Raw genomic sequence first — 18,949 nt, 5'->3', positions numbered from 1 at the left:
GCTATATAAAGTGTTACCGTAATACACACCGCTATATAAAGTGTTACCGTAATACACACAGCTATATAAAGTGTTACCGTAATACACACAGCTATATAAAGTGTTACCGTAATACACACCGCTATATAAAGTGTTACCGTAATTCACACAGCTATATAAAGTGTTACCGTAATACACACAGCTGTACAAAGTGTTACCGTAATACACACCGCTATATACAGTCTGTTACCGTAATACACACCGCTATATACAGTCTGTTACCGTAATACACACCGCTATATAAAGTGTTACCGTAATACACACCGCTATATACAGTCTGTTACCGTAATACACACAGCTATATAAAGTGTTACCGTAATACACACCGCTATATAAAGTGTTACCGTAATACACACCGCTATATACAGTCTGTTACCGTAATACACACAGCTATATACAGTCTGTTACCGTAATACACACAGCTATATAAAGTGTTACCGTAATTCACACCGCTATATAAAGTGTTACCGTAATTCACACAGCTATATAAAGTGTTACCGTAATACACACAGCTATATACAGTCTGTTACCGTAATACACACAGCTATATAAAGTGTTACCGTAATACACACAGCTATATACAGTCTGTTACCGTAATACACACAGCTATATAAAATGTTACCGTAATACACACAGCTATATGCAGCCTGTTACTGTAATACACACCGCTATATACAGCCTGTTACCATAATACACACAGCTATATAAAGTGTTACAGTAATACACACAGCTATATAAAGTGTTACCGTAATACACACCGCTATATAAAGTGTTACCGTAATACACACAGCTATATAAAGTGTTACCGTAATACACACAGCTATATAAAGTGTTACCGTAATACACACCGCTATATAAAGTGTTACCGTAATTCACACAGCTATATAAAGTGTTACCGTAATACACACAGCTGTACAAAGTGTTACCGTAATACACACCGCTATATACAGTCTGTTACCGTAATACACACCGCTATATACAGTCTGTTACCGTAATACACACCGCTATATAAAGTGTTACCGTAATACACACCGCTATATACAGTCTGTTACCGTAATACACACAGCTATATAAAGTGTTACCGTAATACACACCGCTATATAAAGTGTTACCGTAATTCACACCGCTATATAAAGTGTTACCGTAATACACACAGCTATATAAAGTGTTACCGTAATTCACACCGCTATATAAAGTGTTACCGTAATACACACAGCTATATAAAGTGTTACCGTAATACACACCGCTATATACAGTCTGTTACCGTAATACACACCGCTATATAATGTGTTACCGTAATACACACCGCTATATAAAGTGTTACCGTAATACACACCGCTATATACAGTCTGTTACCGTAATACACACAGCTATATACAGTCTGTTACCGTAATACACACCGCTATATACAGTCTGTTACGTAATACACACAGCTATATAAAGTGTTACCGTAATACACACCGCTATATACAGTCTGTTACCGTAATACATACAGCTATATACAGTCTGTTACCGTAATACACACCGCTATATACAGTCTGTTACCGTAATACACACAGCTATATACAGTGTTACCGTAATACACATAGCTATATACAGTGTTACCGTAATACACACAGCTATATAAAGTGTTACCGTAATACACACAGCTATACACAGTCTGTTACCGTAATGCACACAGCTATATAAAGTGTTACCGTAATTCACACCGCTATATAAAGTGTTACCGTAATTCACACCGCTATATAAAGTGTTACCGTAATACACACAGCTATATAAAGTGTTACCGTAATACACACAGCTATATACAGTCTGTTACCGTAATGCACACAGCTATATAAAGTGTTACCATAATACACACAGCTATACACAGTCTGTTACCGTAATACACACAGCTATATACAGTCTGTTACCGTAATACACACAGCTATATAAAGTCTGTTACCGTAATACACACAGCTATATACAGTCTGTTACCGTAATACACACAGCTATATAAAGTGTTACCGTAATACACACAGCTATATACAGTCTGTTACCGTAATACACACAGCTATATAAAGTGTTACCATAATACACACCGCTATATACAGTCTGTTACCGTAATACACACAGCTATATAAAGTGTTACCGTAATACACACAGCTATATAAAGTGTTACCGTAATACACACAGCTATATACAGTCTGTTACCGTAATACACACCGCTATATAAAGTGTTACCGTAATACACACCGCTATATACAGTCTGTTACCGTAATACACACAGCTATATAAAGTCTGTTACCGTAATACACACCGCTATATACAGTCTGTTACCGTAATACACACAGCTATATACAGTCTGTTACCGTAATACACACAGCTATATAAAGTGTTACCGTAATTCACACCGCTATATAAAGTGTTACCGTAATTCACACAGCTATATAAAGTGTTACCGTAATACACACAGCTATATACAGTCTGTTACCGTAATACACACAGCTATATAAAGTGTTACCGTAATACACACCGCTATATAAAGTGTTACCGTAATTCACACCGCTATATAAAGTGTTACCGTAATACACACAGCTATATAAAGTGTTACCGTAATTCACACCGCTATATAAAGTGTTACCGTAATACACACAGCTATATAAAGTGTTACCGTAATACACACAGCTATATACAGTCTGTTACCGTAATACACACAGCTATATAAAGTGTTACCGTAATACACACAGCTATATAAAGTGTTACCGTAATACACACAGCTATATACAGTCTGTTACCGTACTACACACAGCTATATACAGTCTGTTACCGTAATACACACAGCTATATACAGTGTTACCGTAATACACACAGCTATATAAAGTGTTACCGTAATTCACACAGCTATATAAAGTGTTACCGTAATACACACAGCTATATACAGTCTGTTACCGTAATACACACAGCTATATACAGTCTGTTACCGTAATACACACAGCTATATACAGTGTTACCGTAATACACACAGCTATATAAAGTGTTACCGTACTACACACAGCTATATAAAGTGTTACCGTAATACACACAGCTATATACAGTCTGTTACCGTAATACACACAGCTATATACAGTCTGTTACCGTAATACACACAGCTATATACAGTGTTACCGTAATACACACAGCTATATAAAGTGTTACCGTAATACACACAGCTATATAAAGTGTTACCGTAATACACACCGCTATATAAAGTGTTACCGTAATACACACCGCTATATAAAGTGTTACCGTAATACACACCGCTATATAATGTGTTACCGTAATTCACACCGCTATATAAAGTGTTACCGTAATTCACACCGCTATATAAAGTGTTACCGTAATTCACACAGCTATATAAAGTGTTACTGTAATACACACCGCTATATAATGTGTTACCGTAATTCACACCGCTATATAAAGTGTTACCGTAATTCACACAGCTATAGAAAGTGTTACCGTAATTCACACAGCTATATACAGTGTTACCGTAATACACACAGCTATATAAAGTGTTACCGTAATACACACAGCTATATAAAGTGTTACCGTAATACACACCGCTATATAATGTGTTACCGTAATACACACAGCTATATACAGTGTTACCGTAATACACACCGCTATATACAGTCTGTTACCGTAATTCACACAGCTATATAAAGTGTTACCGTAATACACACCGCTATATAAAGTGTTACCGTAATTCACACCGCTATATACAGTCTGTTACCGTAATACACACAGCTCTATACAGTCTGTTACCGTAATACACACAGCTATATAAAGTGTTACCGTAATACACACAGCTATATACAGTCTGTTACCGTAATACACACAGCTATATAAAGTGTTACCGTAATACACACAGCTATATAAAGTGTTACCGTAATTCACACCGCTATATAAAGTGTTACCGTAATACACACAGCTATATACAGTCTGTTACCGTAATACACACCGCTATATAAAGTGTTACCGTAATACACACAGCTATATAAAGTGTTACCGTAATACACACAGCTATATACAGTCTGTTACCGTAATACACACAGCTATATAAAGTGTTACCGTAATACACACCGCTATATACAGTCTGTTACCGTCCGTAATACACACCGCTATATACAGTCTGTTACCGTAATACACACAGCTATATACAGTGTTACCGTAATACACACAGCTATATAAAGTGTTACCGTAATACACACAGCTATATAAAGTGTTACCGTAATACACACAGCTATGTAAAGTGTTACCGTAATACACACAGCTATATAAAGTGTTACCGTAATACACACCGCTATATAAAGTGTTACCGTAATACACACAGCTATATAAAGTGTTACCGTAATACACACCGCTATATAATGTGTTACCCGTAATTCACACCGCTATATAAAGTGTTACCGTAATTCACACAGCTATATAAAGTGTTACCGTAATACACACAGCTATATACAGTGTTACCGTAATACACACAGCTATATAAAGTGTTACCGTAATACACACAGCTATATAAAGTGTTACCGTAATACACACCGCTATATAATGTGTTACCGTAATACACACAGCTATATACAGTGTTACCGTAATACACACCGCTATATACAGTCTGTTACCGTAATTCACACAGCTATATAAAGTGTTACCGTAATACACACCGCTATATAAAGTGTTACCGTAATTCACACCGCTATATACAGTCTGTTACCGTAATACACACAGCTATATACAGTCTGTTACCGTAATACACACAGCTATATAAAGTGTTACCGTAATTCACACCGCTATATAAAGTGTTACCGTAATACACACAGCTATATAAAGTGTTACCGTAATACACACAGCTATATAAAGTGTTACCGTAATTCACATGGCCGTAATACACATCGTTTTTTAAATTGATGTGTTCTTTCCTCCCAGCTTCTGACCAATCACTATGAGCGTTGCTGGAAGTATTATTGTCTGCCGACGGGCTGGGCCAATTATGGCGTCACATCAGAGGAAGAACTACACCTAACGAGGAAGCTCTTCTGGGGAATTTTTGAATCCCTTGCTCACAAGGTGACAAGTCTATGATGTGCTACCTGAGACCTTTATGGTTCTAAATCTTCAAGTACAGAACTCTGTGTGTTGAATATATTACTGTAATTATTTAACACTATCTTGGAGATTCCAGTGCATTGTATAGTATTCCTGGGCTAACAGCTACTTTACAAATACAAATTATATTCATTTCATTATTTTTGGCAGAAATTTGATGCAGACCTTTATAAGATCACTATGCCATGCTTATGTGCCATCGCTGGGGCCATTCCTCCCGACTACGTGGATGCCAGCTATTCATCCAAGACTGAGAAGAAGGCTTCTGTGGATGCGGAGGGGAACTTCGACCCCAAACCAGTGGAAACTTTGAAGTAAGACCATAAAAATAAGGAAGAGTCACTGATTTATCTCCCTATGTGTGAGGGAGGGGGAGGGCAGGTGGTTTTATATCTCCCTATGTGTGAGGGAGGGGGAGGGCAGTTGGTTTTATATCTCTCTATGTGTGAGGAAGGGGGAGGGCAGTTGGTGCAGAATGACTGGTTTCTCTGTCTTTTCCTCAGTGTGATTATTCCAGAGAAGTTGGATGGATTTATTAATAAATACGCGGAGTATACTCACGACAAGTGGGCATTTGAGAAGGTAAGAAAGACATTGCTGTGATTTGGAGAATGCCTGCTTTAAATATCAGATGATTGGGCTCAGGATGACAGGTGAACCCTTACCTTTCCTCAGATACAAAATAATTGGTCGTATGGAGATATAGTGGATGAAGAAGCAAAGACACACCCTATGCTTCGGCCGTACAAAACCTTCTCTGAAAAGGTAATTCTGCTGCTATGGATACACGTAACATAGTATGTACAGCAAAACGTGCAACGGGCATATAATACAGCATGTAGCGTGTAACGGGCATATAATACAGCATGTAACATGTAACAGGCATATAATACAGCATGTAGCGTGTAACGGGCATATAATACAGCATGTAACATGTAACAGGCATATGATACAGCATGTAATGTGTAACAGGCATATAATACAGCATGTAGCGTGTAACGGGCATATAATACAGCATGTAATGTGTAACAGGCATATAATACAGCGTGTAACGTGTAAGGGCATATAATACAGCGTGTAACGTGTAACTGGCATATAATAAAGCGTGTAGCATGTAACTGGCATACAATACAGCGTGTAACGTGTAACTGGCATACAATACAGCGTGTAACGTGTAACTGGCATACAATACAGCGTGTAACAGGCATATAATACAGCATGTAACGTGTAAGGGCATATAATACAGCGTGTAACGTGTAACAGGCATATAATACAGCGTGTAACGTGTAAGGGCATATAATACAGCGTGTAAGGTGTAACTGGCATATAATACAGAGTGTAACGTGTAACTGGCATATAATACAGTATGTAACGTGTAACTGGCATATAATACAGTATGTAACGTGTAACTGGCATATAATACAGTATGTAGTGTGTAACTGGCATATACTACAGTATGTAGTGTGTAACTGGCATATAATACAGCGTGTAACGTGTAACTGGCATATACTACAGTATGTAGTGTGTAACTGGCATATAATACAGCGTGTAACGTGTAACTGGCATATAATACAGTATGTAGTGTGTAACTGGCATATAATACAGTATGTAACGTGTAACTGGCATATAATACAGTATGTAGTGTGTAACTGGCATATACTACAGTATGTAGTGTGTAACTGGCATATAATACAGCGTGTAACGTGTAACTGGCATATAATACAGCGTGTAACGTGTAACTGGCATATAATACAGTATGTAGTGTGTAACTGGCATATAATACAGCGTGTAACGTGTAACTGGCATATAATACAGTATGTAGTGTGTAACTGGCATATAATACAGTATGTAGTGTGTAACTGGCATATAATACAGGCTGTAGCGCGTAACGGGCATATAATGCAACATGTAGTGTGTAACGCATATATTTCATAAATCAATGTGTGTGCACAGTCGGCAGGCGATCCGATAGGAAACTTGTATTGTATTAAATCACGTCAGCACCGGATAATGACACTTTGATTCCTTAGGATAAGGAGATTTATCGCTGGCCCATCAAGGAGTCCCTGAAAGCCATGATCGCCTGGGAATGGATGGTTGAAAAGGCCCGGGAGGGCGATGAGGACCGGACAGAGAAGAAAACAAAAACTCGCAAGATTTCGCAATCTGCGCAGGTGAGAGGAATGTGTGCGAGTGCATGGGGTATGCACACTGGGGCAGATTTCTTAAAGTAACACAATCACCATGAAACCAATGGAATCATCAGAGACATAGCACTGGTAACCATGGTGACCGCTACACAATTTCCTGTTAATAACACATTTATAAATCTCCCATCTTGTCTCTTCCTTTTTCAGGCTACATATGATCCGGCAGTTCAAACATTCAGCCCCACGCCCATCGATCTGACGGGGATTACGATCTCCAGGGAGCTGCAGGTAAGGGCCACACATTCAGGGGGAAAACTGCCTATTGGCTACCAGCCATGGCCACCTCACTGTTGCCTTATCGGGTACCAGGTGTTGCTGAGTTTCCAAATTATTTCTGCTGTTTGTGAAGGGAGTACTGTAACTGCCACCATTATATAGCCCAGTATATATATTGTATAATATAGCCCATTATATATATCGTATTATATAGCCCAGTATATATATCGTATTATATAGCCCATTATATATATCGTATTATATAGCCCATTATATATATTGTATTATATAGCCCATTATATATATCGTATTATATAGCCCATTATATATATCGTATTATATAGCCCATTATATATATTGTATAATATAGCCCATTATATATATCGTATTATATAGCCCAGTATATATATCGTATTATATAGCCCATTATATATATCGTATTATATAGCCCATTATATATATTGTATTATATAGCCCATTATATATATCGTATTATATAGCCCATTATATATATTGTATTATATAGCCCATTATATATATCGTATTATATAGCCCATTATATATATCGTATTATATAGCCCAGTATATATATTGTATTATATATATTGTATTATATAGCCCATTATATATATTGTATTATATAGCCCATTATATATATCGTATTATATAGCCCAGTATATATATCGTATTATATAGCCCATTATATATATTGTATTATATAGCCCATTATATATATTGTATTATATAGCCCATTATATATATTGTATTATATAGCCCATTATATATATCGTATTATATAGCCCATTATATATATCGTATTATATAGCCCATTATATATATTGTATTATATAGCCCATTATATATATCGTATTATATAGCCCATTATATATATTGTATTATATAGCCCATTATATATATCGTATTATATAGCCCAGTATATATATCGTATTATATAGCCCATTATATATATCGTATTATATAGCCCATTATATATATTGTATTATATAGCCCATTATATATATCGTATTATATAGCCCAGTATATATATCGTATTATATAGCCCATTATATATATTGTATTATATAGCCCATTATATATATCGTATTATATAGCCCATTATATATATCGTATTATATAGCCCATTATATATATCGTATTATATAGCCCATTATATATATCGTATTATATAGCCCATTATATATATCGTATTATATAGCCCATTATATATATCGTATTATATAGCCCATTATATATATCGTATTATATAGCCCATTATATAGATTGTATTATATAGCCCAGTATATATATCGTATTATATAGCCCAGTATATATATCGTATTATATAGCCCAGTATATATATCGTATTATATAGCCCAGTATATATATCGTATTATATAGCCCATTATATATATCGTATTATATAGCCCATTATATATATTGTATTATATAGCCCATTATATATATCGTATTATATAGCCCATTATATATATTGTATTATATAGCCCATTATATATATTGTATTATATAGCCCATTATATATATCGTATTATATAGCCCATTATATATATTGTATTATATAGCCCATTATATATATTGTATTATATAGCCCATTATATATATTGTATTATATAGCCCATTATATATATCGTATTATATAGCCCATTATATATATTGTATTATATAGCCCATTATATATATCGTATTATATAGCCCATTATATATATCGTATTATATAGCCCATTATATAGATTGTATTATATAGCCCAGTATATATATCGTATTATATAGCCCAGTATATATATCGTATTATATAGCCCAGTATATATATCGTATTATATAGCCCAGTATATATATCGTATTATATAGCCCATTATATATATCGTATTATATAGCCCATTATATATATTGTATTATATAGCCCATTATATATATCGTATTATATAGCCCATTATATATATTGTATTATATAGCCCATTATATATATTGTATTATATAGCCCATTATATATATCGTATTATATAGCCCATTATATATATTGTATTATATAGCCCATTATATATATTGTATTATATAGCCCATTATATATATTGTATTATATAGCCCATTATATATATCGTATTATATAGCCCATTATATATATTGTATTATATAGCCCATTATATATATCGTATTATATAGCCCATTATATATATCGTATTATATAGCCCATTATATATATTGTATAATATAGCCCATTATATATATCGTATTATATAGCCCATTATATATATCGTATTATATAGCCCAGTATATATATCGTATTATATAGCCCATTATATATATATCGTATTATATAGCCCATTATATATATCGTATTATATAGCCCATTATATATATCGTATTATATAGCCCATTATATATATTGTATTATATAGCCCATTATATATATTGTATTATATAGCCCATTATATATATTGTATTATATAGCCCATTATATATATTGTATTATATAGCCCATTATATATATCGTATTATATAGCCCATTATATATATTGTATTATATAGCCCATTATATATATCGTATTATATAGCCCATTATATATATTGTATTATATAGCCCATTATATATATCGTATTATATAGCCCATTATATATATCGTATTATATAGCCCATTATATATATTGTATAATATAGCCCATTATATATATCGTATTATATAGCCCATTATATATATCGTATTATATAGCCCAGTATATATATCGTATTATATAGCCCATTATATATATCGTATTATATAGCCCATTATATATATCGTATTATATAGCCCATTATATATATCGTATTATATAGCCCATTATATATATTGTATTATATAGCCCATTATATATATTGTATTATATAGCCCATTATATATATCGTATTATATAGCCCATTATATATATTGTATTATATAGCCCAGTATATATATTGTATTATATAGCCCAGTATATATATTGTATTATATAGCCCATTATATATATCGTATTATATAGCCCATTATATATATATTGTATTATATAGCCCATTATATATATCGTATTATATAGCCCATTATATATATATCGTATTATATAGCCCATTATATATATCGTATTATATAGCCCATTATATATATCGTATTATATAGCCCATTATATATATCGTATTATATAGCCCATTATATATATCGTATTATATAGCCCATTATATATATTGTATTATATAGCCCATTATATATATCGTATTATATAGCCCATTATATATATTGTATTATATAGCCCATTATATATATCGTATTATATAGCCCATTATATATATTGTATTATATAGCCCATTATATATATCGTATTATATAGCCCAGTATATATATCGTATTATATAGCCCATTATATATATTGTATTATATAGCCCATTATATATATCGTATTATATAGCCCATTATATATATCGTATTATATAGCCCATTATATATATCGTATTATATAGCCCATTATATATATCGTATTATATAGCCCATTATATATATCGTATTATATAGCCCATTATATATATCGTATTATATAGCCCATTATATATATCGTATTATATAGCCCATTATATAGATTGTATTATATAGCCCAGTATATATATCGTATTATATAGCCCAGTATATATATCGTATTATATAGCCCAGTATATATATCGTATTATATAGCCCAGTATATATATCGTATTATATAGCCCATTATATATATCGTATTATATAGCCCATTATATATATTGTATTATATAGCCCATTATATATATCGTATTATATAGCCCATTATATATATTGTATTATATAGCCCATTATATATATTGTATTATATAGCCCATTATATATATCGTATTATATAGCCCATTATATATATTGTATTATATAGCCCATTATATATATTGTATTATATAGCCCATTATATATATTGTATTATATAGCCCATTATATATATCGTATTATATAGCCCATTATATATATTGTATTATATAGCCCATTATATATATCGTATTATATAGCCCATTATATATATCGTATTATATAGCCCATTATATAGATTGTATTATATAGCCCAGTATATATATCGTATTATATAGCCCAGTATATATATCGTATTATATAGCCCAGTATATATATCGTATTATATAGCCCAGTATATATATCGTATTATATAGCCCATTATATATATCGTATTATATAGCCCATTATATATATTGTATTATATAGCCCATTATATATATCGTATTATATAGCCCATTATATATATTGTATTATATAGCCCATTATATATATTGTATTATATAGCCCATTATATATATCGTATTATATAGCCCATTATATATATTGTATTATATAGCCCATTATATATATTGTATTATATAGCCCATTATATATATTGTATTATATAGCCCATTATATATATCGTATTATATAGCCCATTATATATATTGTATTATATAGCCCATTATATATATCGTATTATATAGCCCATTATATATATCGTATTATATAGCCCATTATATATATTGTATAATATAGCCCATTATATATATCGTATTATATAGCCCATTATATATATCGTATTATATAGCCCAGTATATATATCGTATTATATAGCCCATTATATATATATCGTATTATATAGCCCATTATATATATCGTATTATATAGCCCATTATATATATCGTATTATATAGCCCATTATATATATCGTATTATATAGCCCATTATATATATTGTATTATATAGCCCATTATATATATTGTATTATATAGCCCATTATATATATTGTATTATATAGCCCATTATATATATCGTATTATATAGCCCATTATATATATTGTATTATATAGCCCATTATATATATCGTATTATATAGCCCATTATATATATTGTATTATATAGCCCATTATATATATCGTATTATATAGCCCATTATATATATCGTATTATATAGCCCATTATATATATTGTATAATATAGCCCATTATATATATCGTATTATATAGCCCATTATATATATCGTATTATATAGCCCAGTATATATATCGTATTATATAGCCCATTATATATATCGTATTATATAGCCCATTATATATATCGTATTATATAGCCCATTATATATATCGTATTATATAGCCCATTATATATATTGTATTATATAGCCCATTATATATATTGTATTATATAGCCCATTATATATATCGTATTATATAGCCCATTATATATATTGTATTATATAGCCCATTATATATATCGTATTATATAGCCCAGTATATATATTGTATTATATAGCCCATTATATATATCGTATTATATAGCCCAGTATATATATTGTATTATATAGCCCATTATATATATCGTATTATATAGCCCATTATATATATCGTATTATATAGCCCATTATATATATTGTATTATATAGCCCATTATATATATCGTATTATATAGCCCATTATATATATTGTATTATATAGCCCATTATATATATCGTATTATATAGCCCATTATATATATTGTATTATATAGCCCATTATATATATTGTATAATATAGCCCATTATATATATTGTATTATATAGCCCATTATATATATTGTATTATATATATCGTATTATATAGCCCATTATATATATTGTATAATATAGCCCATGATATATATCGTATTATATAGCCCATTATATATATATTGTATTATATAGCCCATTATATATATCGTATTATATAGCCCATTATATATATTGTATTATATAGCCCATGATATATATCGTATTATATAGCCCATTATATATATTGTATTATATAGCCCATTATATATATTGTATTATATAGCCCATGATATATATTGTATTATATAGCCCATGATATATTTCATTATATAGCCCAGTATATATTTCATTATATATTTCATTATATAACCCAATATATATTTCATTATATTGCCCATTATATATTTCATTATATAGCCCATTATATATTTTATTATATAACCCATTATACATTTCATTATATAGCCCATTATATATTTCATTATATAACCCATTATATATTTCATTATATAGCCCATTATATATTTCATTATATAACCAAATATATTTATCATTATATTGCCCATTATATATTTCATTATATAGCCCATTATATATTTTATTATATAACCCATTATACATTTCATTATATAGCCCATTATATATTTCATTATATAACCCATTATATATTTCATTATATAGCCCATTATATATTTCATTATATAACCCAATATATATTTCATTATATTGCCCATTATATATTTCATTATATAGCCCATTATATATTTCATTATATTGCCCATTATATATTTCATTATATAGCCCATTATATATTTTATTATATAGTTCATTATATATTTCATTATATAGCCCATTATATATTTCATTATATAGCCCATTATATATTTCATTATATAGCCCATTATATATTTCATTATATAACCCATTATATATTTCATTATATAACCCATTATATATTTCATTATATAACCCATTATATATTTCATAATATAACCCATTATATATTTCATTATATAGCCCATTATATAACCCATTATATAGCCCATTATATATTTCATTATATTGCCCATTATATATTTCATTATATAGCCCATTATATATTTCATTATATAGCCCGTTATATATTTAATTATATTGCCCATTATATATTTCATTATATAACCCAATATATATTTCATTATATAACCCATTATATATTTCATTATATTGCCCGTTATATATTTCATTATATAACTCATTATATATTTCATTATATAACCCATTATATATTTCATTATATAGCCCGTTATATATTTAATTATATTGCCCATTATATATTTCATTATATAGCCCATTATATAGCCCATTATATATTTCATTATATAGCCCAATATATATTTCATTATATAACCCAACATATATTTCATTATATAACCCATTATATATTTCATTATATAGCCCGTTATATATTTCATTATATAGCCCATTATATATTTCATTATATTGCCCATTATATATTAGCCCATTTTATTTAAATCTCTTAATACATTCCACAATCGCACTGTGTTTTTCTTGCAGTCCATGGCTGAGCAGCTTGCAGAAAATTATCACAATACCTGGGGACGAAAGAAGAAGCAAGAACTGGAGGCAAAGGGTAAGATGCCCCAAACCTTACGTTCTTCTGGTTTACCATTCACCATATGTAAATAGACCATTCATCAATATACTTGCACTCCAAGCACATTGACCCACTACACCTATCAAACCCACCTCAACCCCAACATATTGACCCACAACATCCATCCAACCCACCTCAACCCCAACATATTGACCCATTACATCCATTAAACCAACCTCAACTACAATATATTGACCCACCACATCCATTAAACCAACCTCAACTACAATATATTGACCAGCCACATCCATCAAACCCACCTCAACATATTGACCCACAACATCCATCAAACCCACCTCAACCCCAACATATTGACCCACCACATCCATTAAACCAACCTCAACTACAATATATTGACCCACCACATCCTTCAAACCAACCTCAACCCCAACATATTGACTCACCCCATCCATCAAACCAACCTCAACCCCAACATATTGACCCATTACATCCATTAAACCAACCTCAACTGCAACATATTGATCCATTACATCCATCAAACCAACCTCAACCTCAAAATATTGACTCACTACATCCATCAACCAACCTCAACCCCAACATATTGACCTACAATATCCATCAACCCAACCTCACCCCCAAAACCTTGACCCACCACATCCATCAAAACCACTGCACTCCCAAAACATTAACCCACCACATCTATCAAACCCACCTCACTCCCAGCACAATGACACACCAGCGTGCACATTGGCTTTGTATCTGGTTTTCACCACCAAAACAATATGTAATGTCTGTTACCTTCCAGGAGGTGGAACACACCCCTTGCTAGTACCATATGACACCCTAACAGCCAAAGAGAAAGCTCGAGACAGGGAAAAGGCTCAAGAACTGATGAAATTCCTGCAGATTCATGGCTACTCAGTGACAAGGTGAGTGGGGGACGACTAGTGAGTGATACAATGAGATAGAATTCAACAAGACCGAGAGGAGTTTATCAAAGGTTGATGTAGTGACAATGACACAGTCAGCGTGTAGTGTATCCAGAGTAACACAATGACCACATTGTGTGTCTAGAGCAGGCATAGGCAACCTTCGGCATTCCAGATGTTTTGGACTACCCCTTCCGTGATGCTTTGCCAGCATTATGGGGGATGTAGACCACAATAGACATGTGCAATTCGTTTCGTTCCAAATGTGAATTCTGACGAAATTCGGAGACATCCAAATGTCTGAATACCTGAATTGCCAAAGTCCCGAAATTGCTGAAGTTCCGAAGTGTCGACGTTCCGAAGCACAGTATTGCCGAAGTACTAATATACCTACCCAGTGGAAGAATGAAGAATGTTACACTGTATACAAGTTTAAATAAAAAGTATACAAACATAGCCAGGATTCAGCTGTAAGCATTTGCAACACTTACAACAATCAAGTAACACACATTCATATAAAATGTAAGTTACTTGGCCAGTCATGTAATGACAGGAATGAATAAGTATATAACTCCCTAATTCCCACGGCATTAGGGAGCTATCTACTAAAAGTCTGAAAGACCTAAATTGGTCTTTCAGCCAAATTTACTAATACTAAGTAAAGATTACTTGGTATTAGTAAATTATGCCCCTACTCGCTATACCGCGAGTAGGGGCATGTCTATTAAACAGTGAGCAGCCTGCTGCTCACTGTAAAAAAACACAACAACAAAATAAATGCCCCCCCTGCCCGGCCCCCACCCCTGAATCGGAGGGTGGAGGCCCTAAAGTAAAATAAGGGGGGGGACACCTATTGTCCTCCCCCCCCAGCCCCCACCCCTGAGCAGCGGGTGGGGGCCCTAAAAAAGAAAAGGGGGGGGGACACCTATTGTCCTCCCTCATCGCCCCCACCCCTGAGTGGTGGGTGGGGGCCCTAAATTAGAATAAGGGGGGGACCTATTGTCCTCCCCCCTGGCCCCCACCCCTGAGTGGTGGGCAGGGGGCCCTAAATACCAATAAGGGGGGGGGACCTATTGTCCTCCCCCCCCGGCTCCCACCCCTGAGCTGTGGGTGAGGGCCCTAAATACCAATAAGGGGGGGACCTATTGTCCTCCCCGATGGCCCCCACCCCTGAGCGTTGGGGGGGGCCCTAATTACCAATAAGGGGGGGATCTATTGTATTCCCCCCTGCCCCCACGGCGGATGGGGCCCCTAAATAAAAATTAACCCCCCCCCAGGTGACTAGGGGTTCCCAAACCCCTAGTCACCCTCCTCCCAAAAAAATTACCCCCCCCCCCCCTTATTCTAATTTAGGGCCCTCACCCACAGCTCAGGGGTGGGGGCCAGGGGGGAGGACAATAGGTCCCCCCCTTATTTTTCTTTAGGGCCCCCACCCTCCATTCAGGGGTGGGGGCGGGGAATGTTTTTTTGTTTGTTTTTTTTACAGTGAGCAGCCACACCGTGGGAATTAGAGAGTTATCTACTAAGCGGCTGTAAGACGAAACTTTTCCCCATGCACATCCCTAGACCACAACATCTGGAGTGCCGAAAGTTGCCTATCCCTGGTCAAGTGTAACACAATGACACTAAAAGCAGGAGCTGCCTGGGAGGGAGAGGTTTGGTGGTACATTGTTAATTCTGCTCTCTTCACTAGGGGTCTGAAGGACATGGAGCTGGACACATCGTCCATTGAGAAGCGATTTGCCTATGGATTCCTGCAAAAACTTTTGAAATTAATGGACTCGGCCCAGGAATTTATTGCTCACCTGGGTGAGTATAACGGAGCAGAATGTGTATCCACTGCAGCCCACACTTTGCAGCCACTGTCCCTCGATGGAATTTAGTGAGGAAGCTCATGTGGACCCACCAACTGTGTATCTGTCCAAACTGATATTGTTTAGATAACTTGGCCACTAATAACACCATGTGGAATCCTATCCCATCCCTGGTTAATCTAAATTAATAGAGGACTAACACCCAGTGACAGCAGCTAATGTCTGTAATTTGTGTCTCACTTCCAGAGGCCGTGGTGAGCAGCGGCAGAGTCGAAAAATCGCCACATGAACGTGAAATTAAATTCTTTGCAAAGGTCAGTGTTCCTGTCTGGAAACACTCGGTCACACACTCTCTCACTCGGTCACACACTCTCTCACTCGGTCACGCACTCTCTCACTCGGTCACGCACTCTCTCACTCGGTCACGCACTCTCTCACTCGGTCACGCACTCTCTCACTCGGTCACGCACTCTCTCACTCGGTCACACACTCTCTCACTCGGTCACGCACTCTCTCACTCAGTCACGCACTCTCTCACTCGGTCACGCACTCTTTCCCTCTCTTTCCTCCTCCCCTATAACCTCCCTTTACTCACACTCACACTCAGCTCTGTGTGTTTATCTGTCCTCACTCAGATCCTGCTCCCACTGATTAATCAGTATTTCTCCAACCACTGCCTGTACTTCCTGTCCACGCCGGCCAAAGTGCTGGGAAGTGGGGGCCACGCATCCAACAAAGAGAAGGAAATGATTGCCAGGTAAGAGTATCATTCCTGCCTGACTATAGCAGTGTGTACATACGTGGCCATTCGTGTCTGATCCACTTTCTGGGATCTTTGCGGATGTGAATTCCATGCATACGATATCTATCCTTTTATTGGAATTTTAACACACTGTGTGTGAACGTTATGTCTATGATAAGCATTCATAGCATCAGCGTGGAAATGATGTGCATGACTGTGCCCTGTATGTGGATGATATGCATGCATGTCCCCTGTATGTGGATGATGTGCATGCTTGTCACATGTTTGTGGCTAATGTGCATGCACGTCCCCTGTATGTCAATATGTGCATGCTTGTCCCCTGTATATGGATGATGTGCATGCTTGTCCCCTGTATATGGATGATGTGCATGTGTGTCCCCTATATATGGATGATGTGCATGCTTGTCCCTGTATGTGGATGATGTGCATGCTTGTCACATGTATGTGGCTAATGTGCATGCACGTCCTCTGTATGTTAATATGAGCATGCTTGTCTTTTGTGTATCAATGATGTGCATGCTTGTCCCCTGTATATGGATGATGTGCATGCATGTCCCCTGTATATGGATGGTGTGCATGCTTGTCCCTGTATATGGATGATGTGCATGTTTGTCCCCTGTATATGGATGGTGTGCATGCTTGTCCCTGTATATGGATGATGTGCATGTTTGTCCCCT

At 34.3% G+C, this 18,949-nt stretch overlaps 1 protein-coding gene across 7 annotated transcripts in view; it reads left to right on the top strand.

The window, feature by feature from the left end:
* Positions 1-18,949, top strand: part of RYR1 (ryanodine receptor 1) — a 150,011-nt gene that overhangs the window by 64,820 nt on the left and 66,242 nt on the right. For all 7 annotated transcript variants that reach the window (XM_063431253.1, XM_063431252.1, XM_063431248.1 and 4 more), the window contains 11 exons: positions 4,984-5,124; positions 5,314-5,477; positions 5,667-5,745; positions 5,839-5,928; positions 7,194-7,337; positions 7,521-7,601; positions 14,706-14,781; positions 15,572-15,695; positions 17,389-17,504; positions 17,756-17,823; positions 18,145-18,266. In XM_063431253.1, coding sequence (XP_063287323.1) covers positions 4,984-5,124; positions 5,314-5,477; positions 5,667-5,745; positions 5,839-5,928; positions 7,194-7,337; positions 7,521-7,601; positions 14,706-14,781; positions 15,572-15,695; positions 17,389-17,504; positions 17,756-17,823; positions 18,145-18,266 — 1,205 coding nt within the window. The remainder of the gene's footprint in view (positions 1-4,983; positions 5,125-5,313; positions 5,478-5,666; positions 5,746-5,838; positions 5,929-7,193; positions 7,338-7,520; positions 7,602-14,705; positions 14,782-15,571; positions 15,696-17,388; positions 17,505-17,755; positions 17,824-18,144; positions 18,267-18,949) is intronic.

This window comes from Pelobates fuscus, chromosome 9 (genome assembly GCF_036172605.1).
Source record: "Pelobates fuscus isolate aPelFus1 chromosome 9, aPelFus1.pri, whole genome shotgun sequence".
Lineage (NCBI taxonomy): Eukaryota > Metazoa > Chordata > Amphibia > Anura > Pelobatidae > Pelobates > Pelobates fuscus.
The sequence above is the reverse complement of the archived record's forward strand: the minus strand, read 5'-3'. Positions and strand labels throughout refer to the sequence as shown.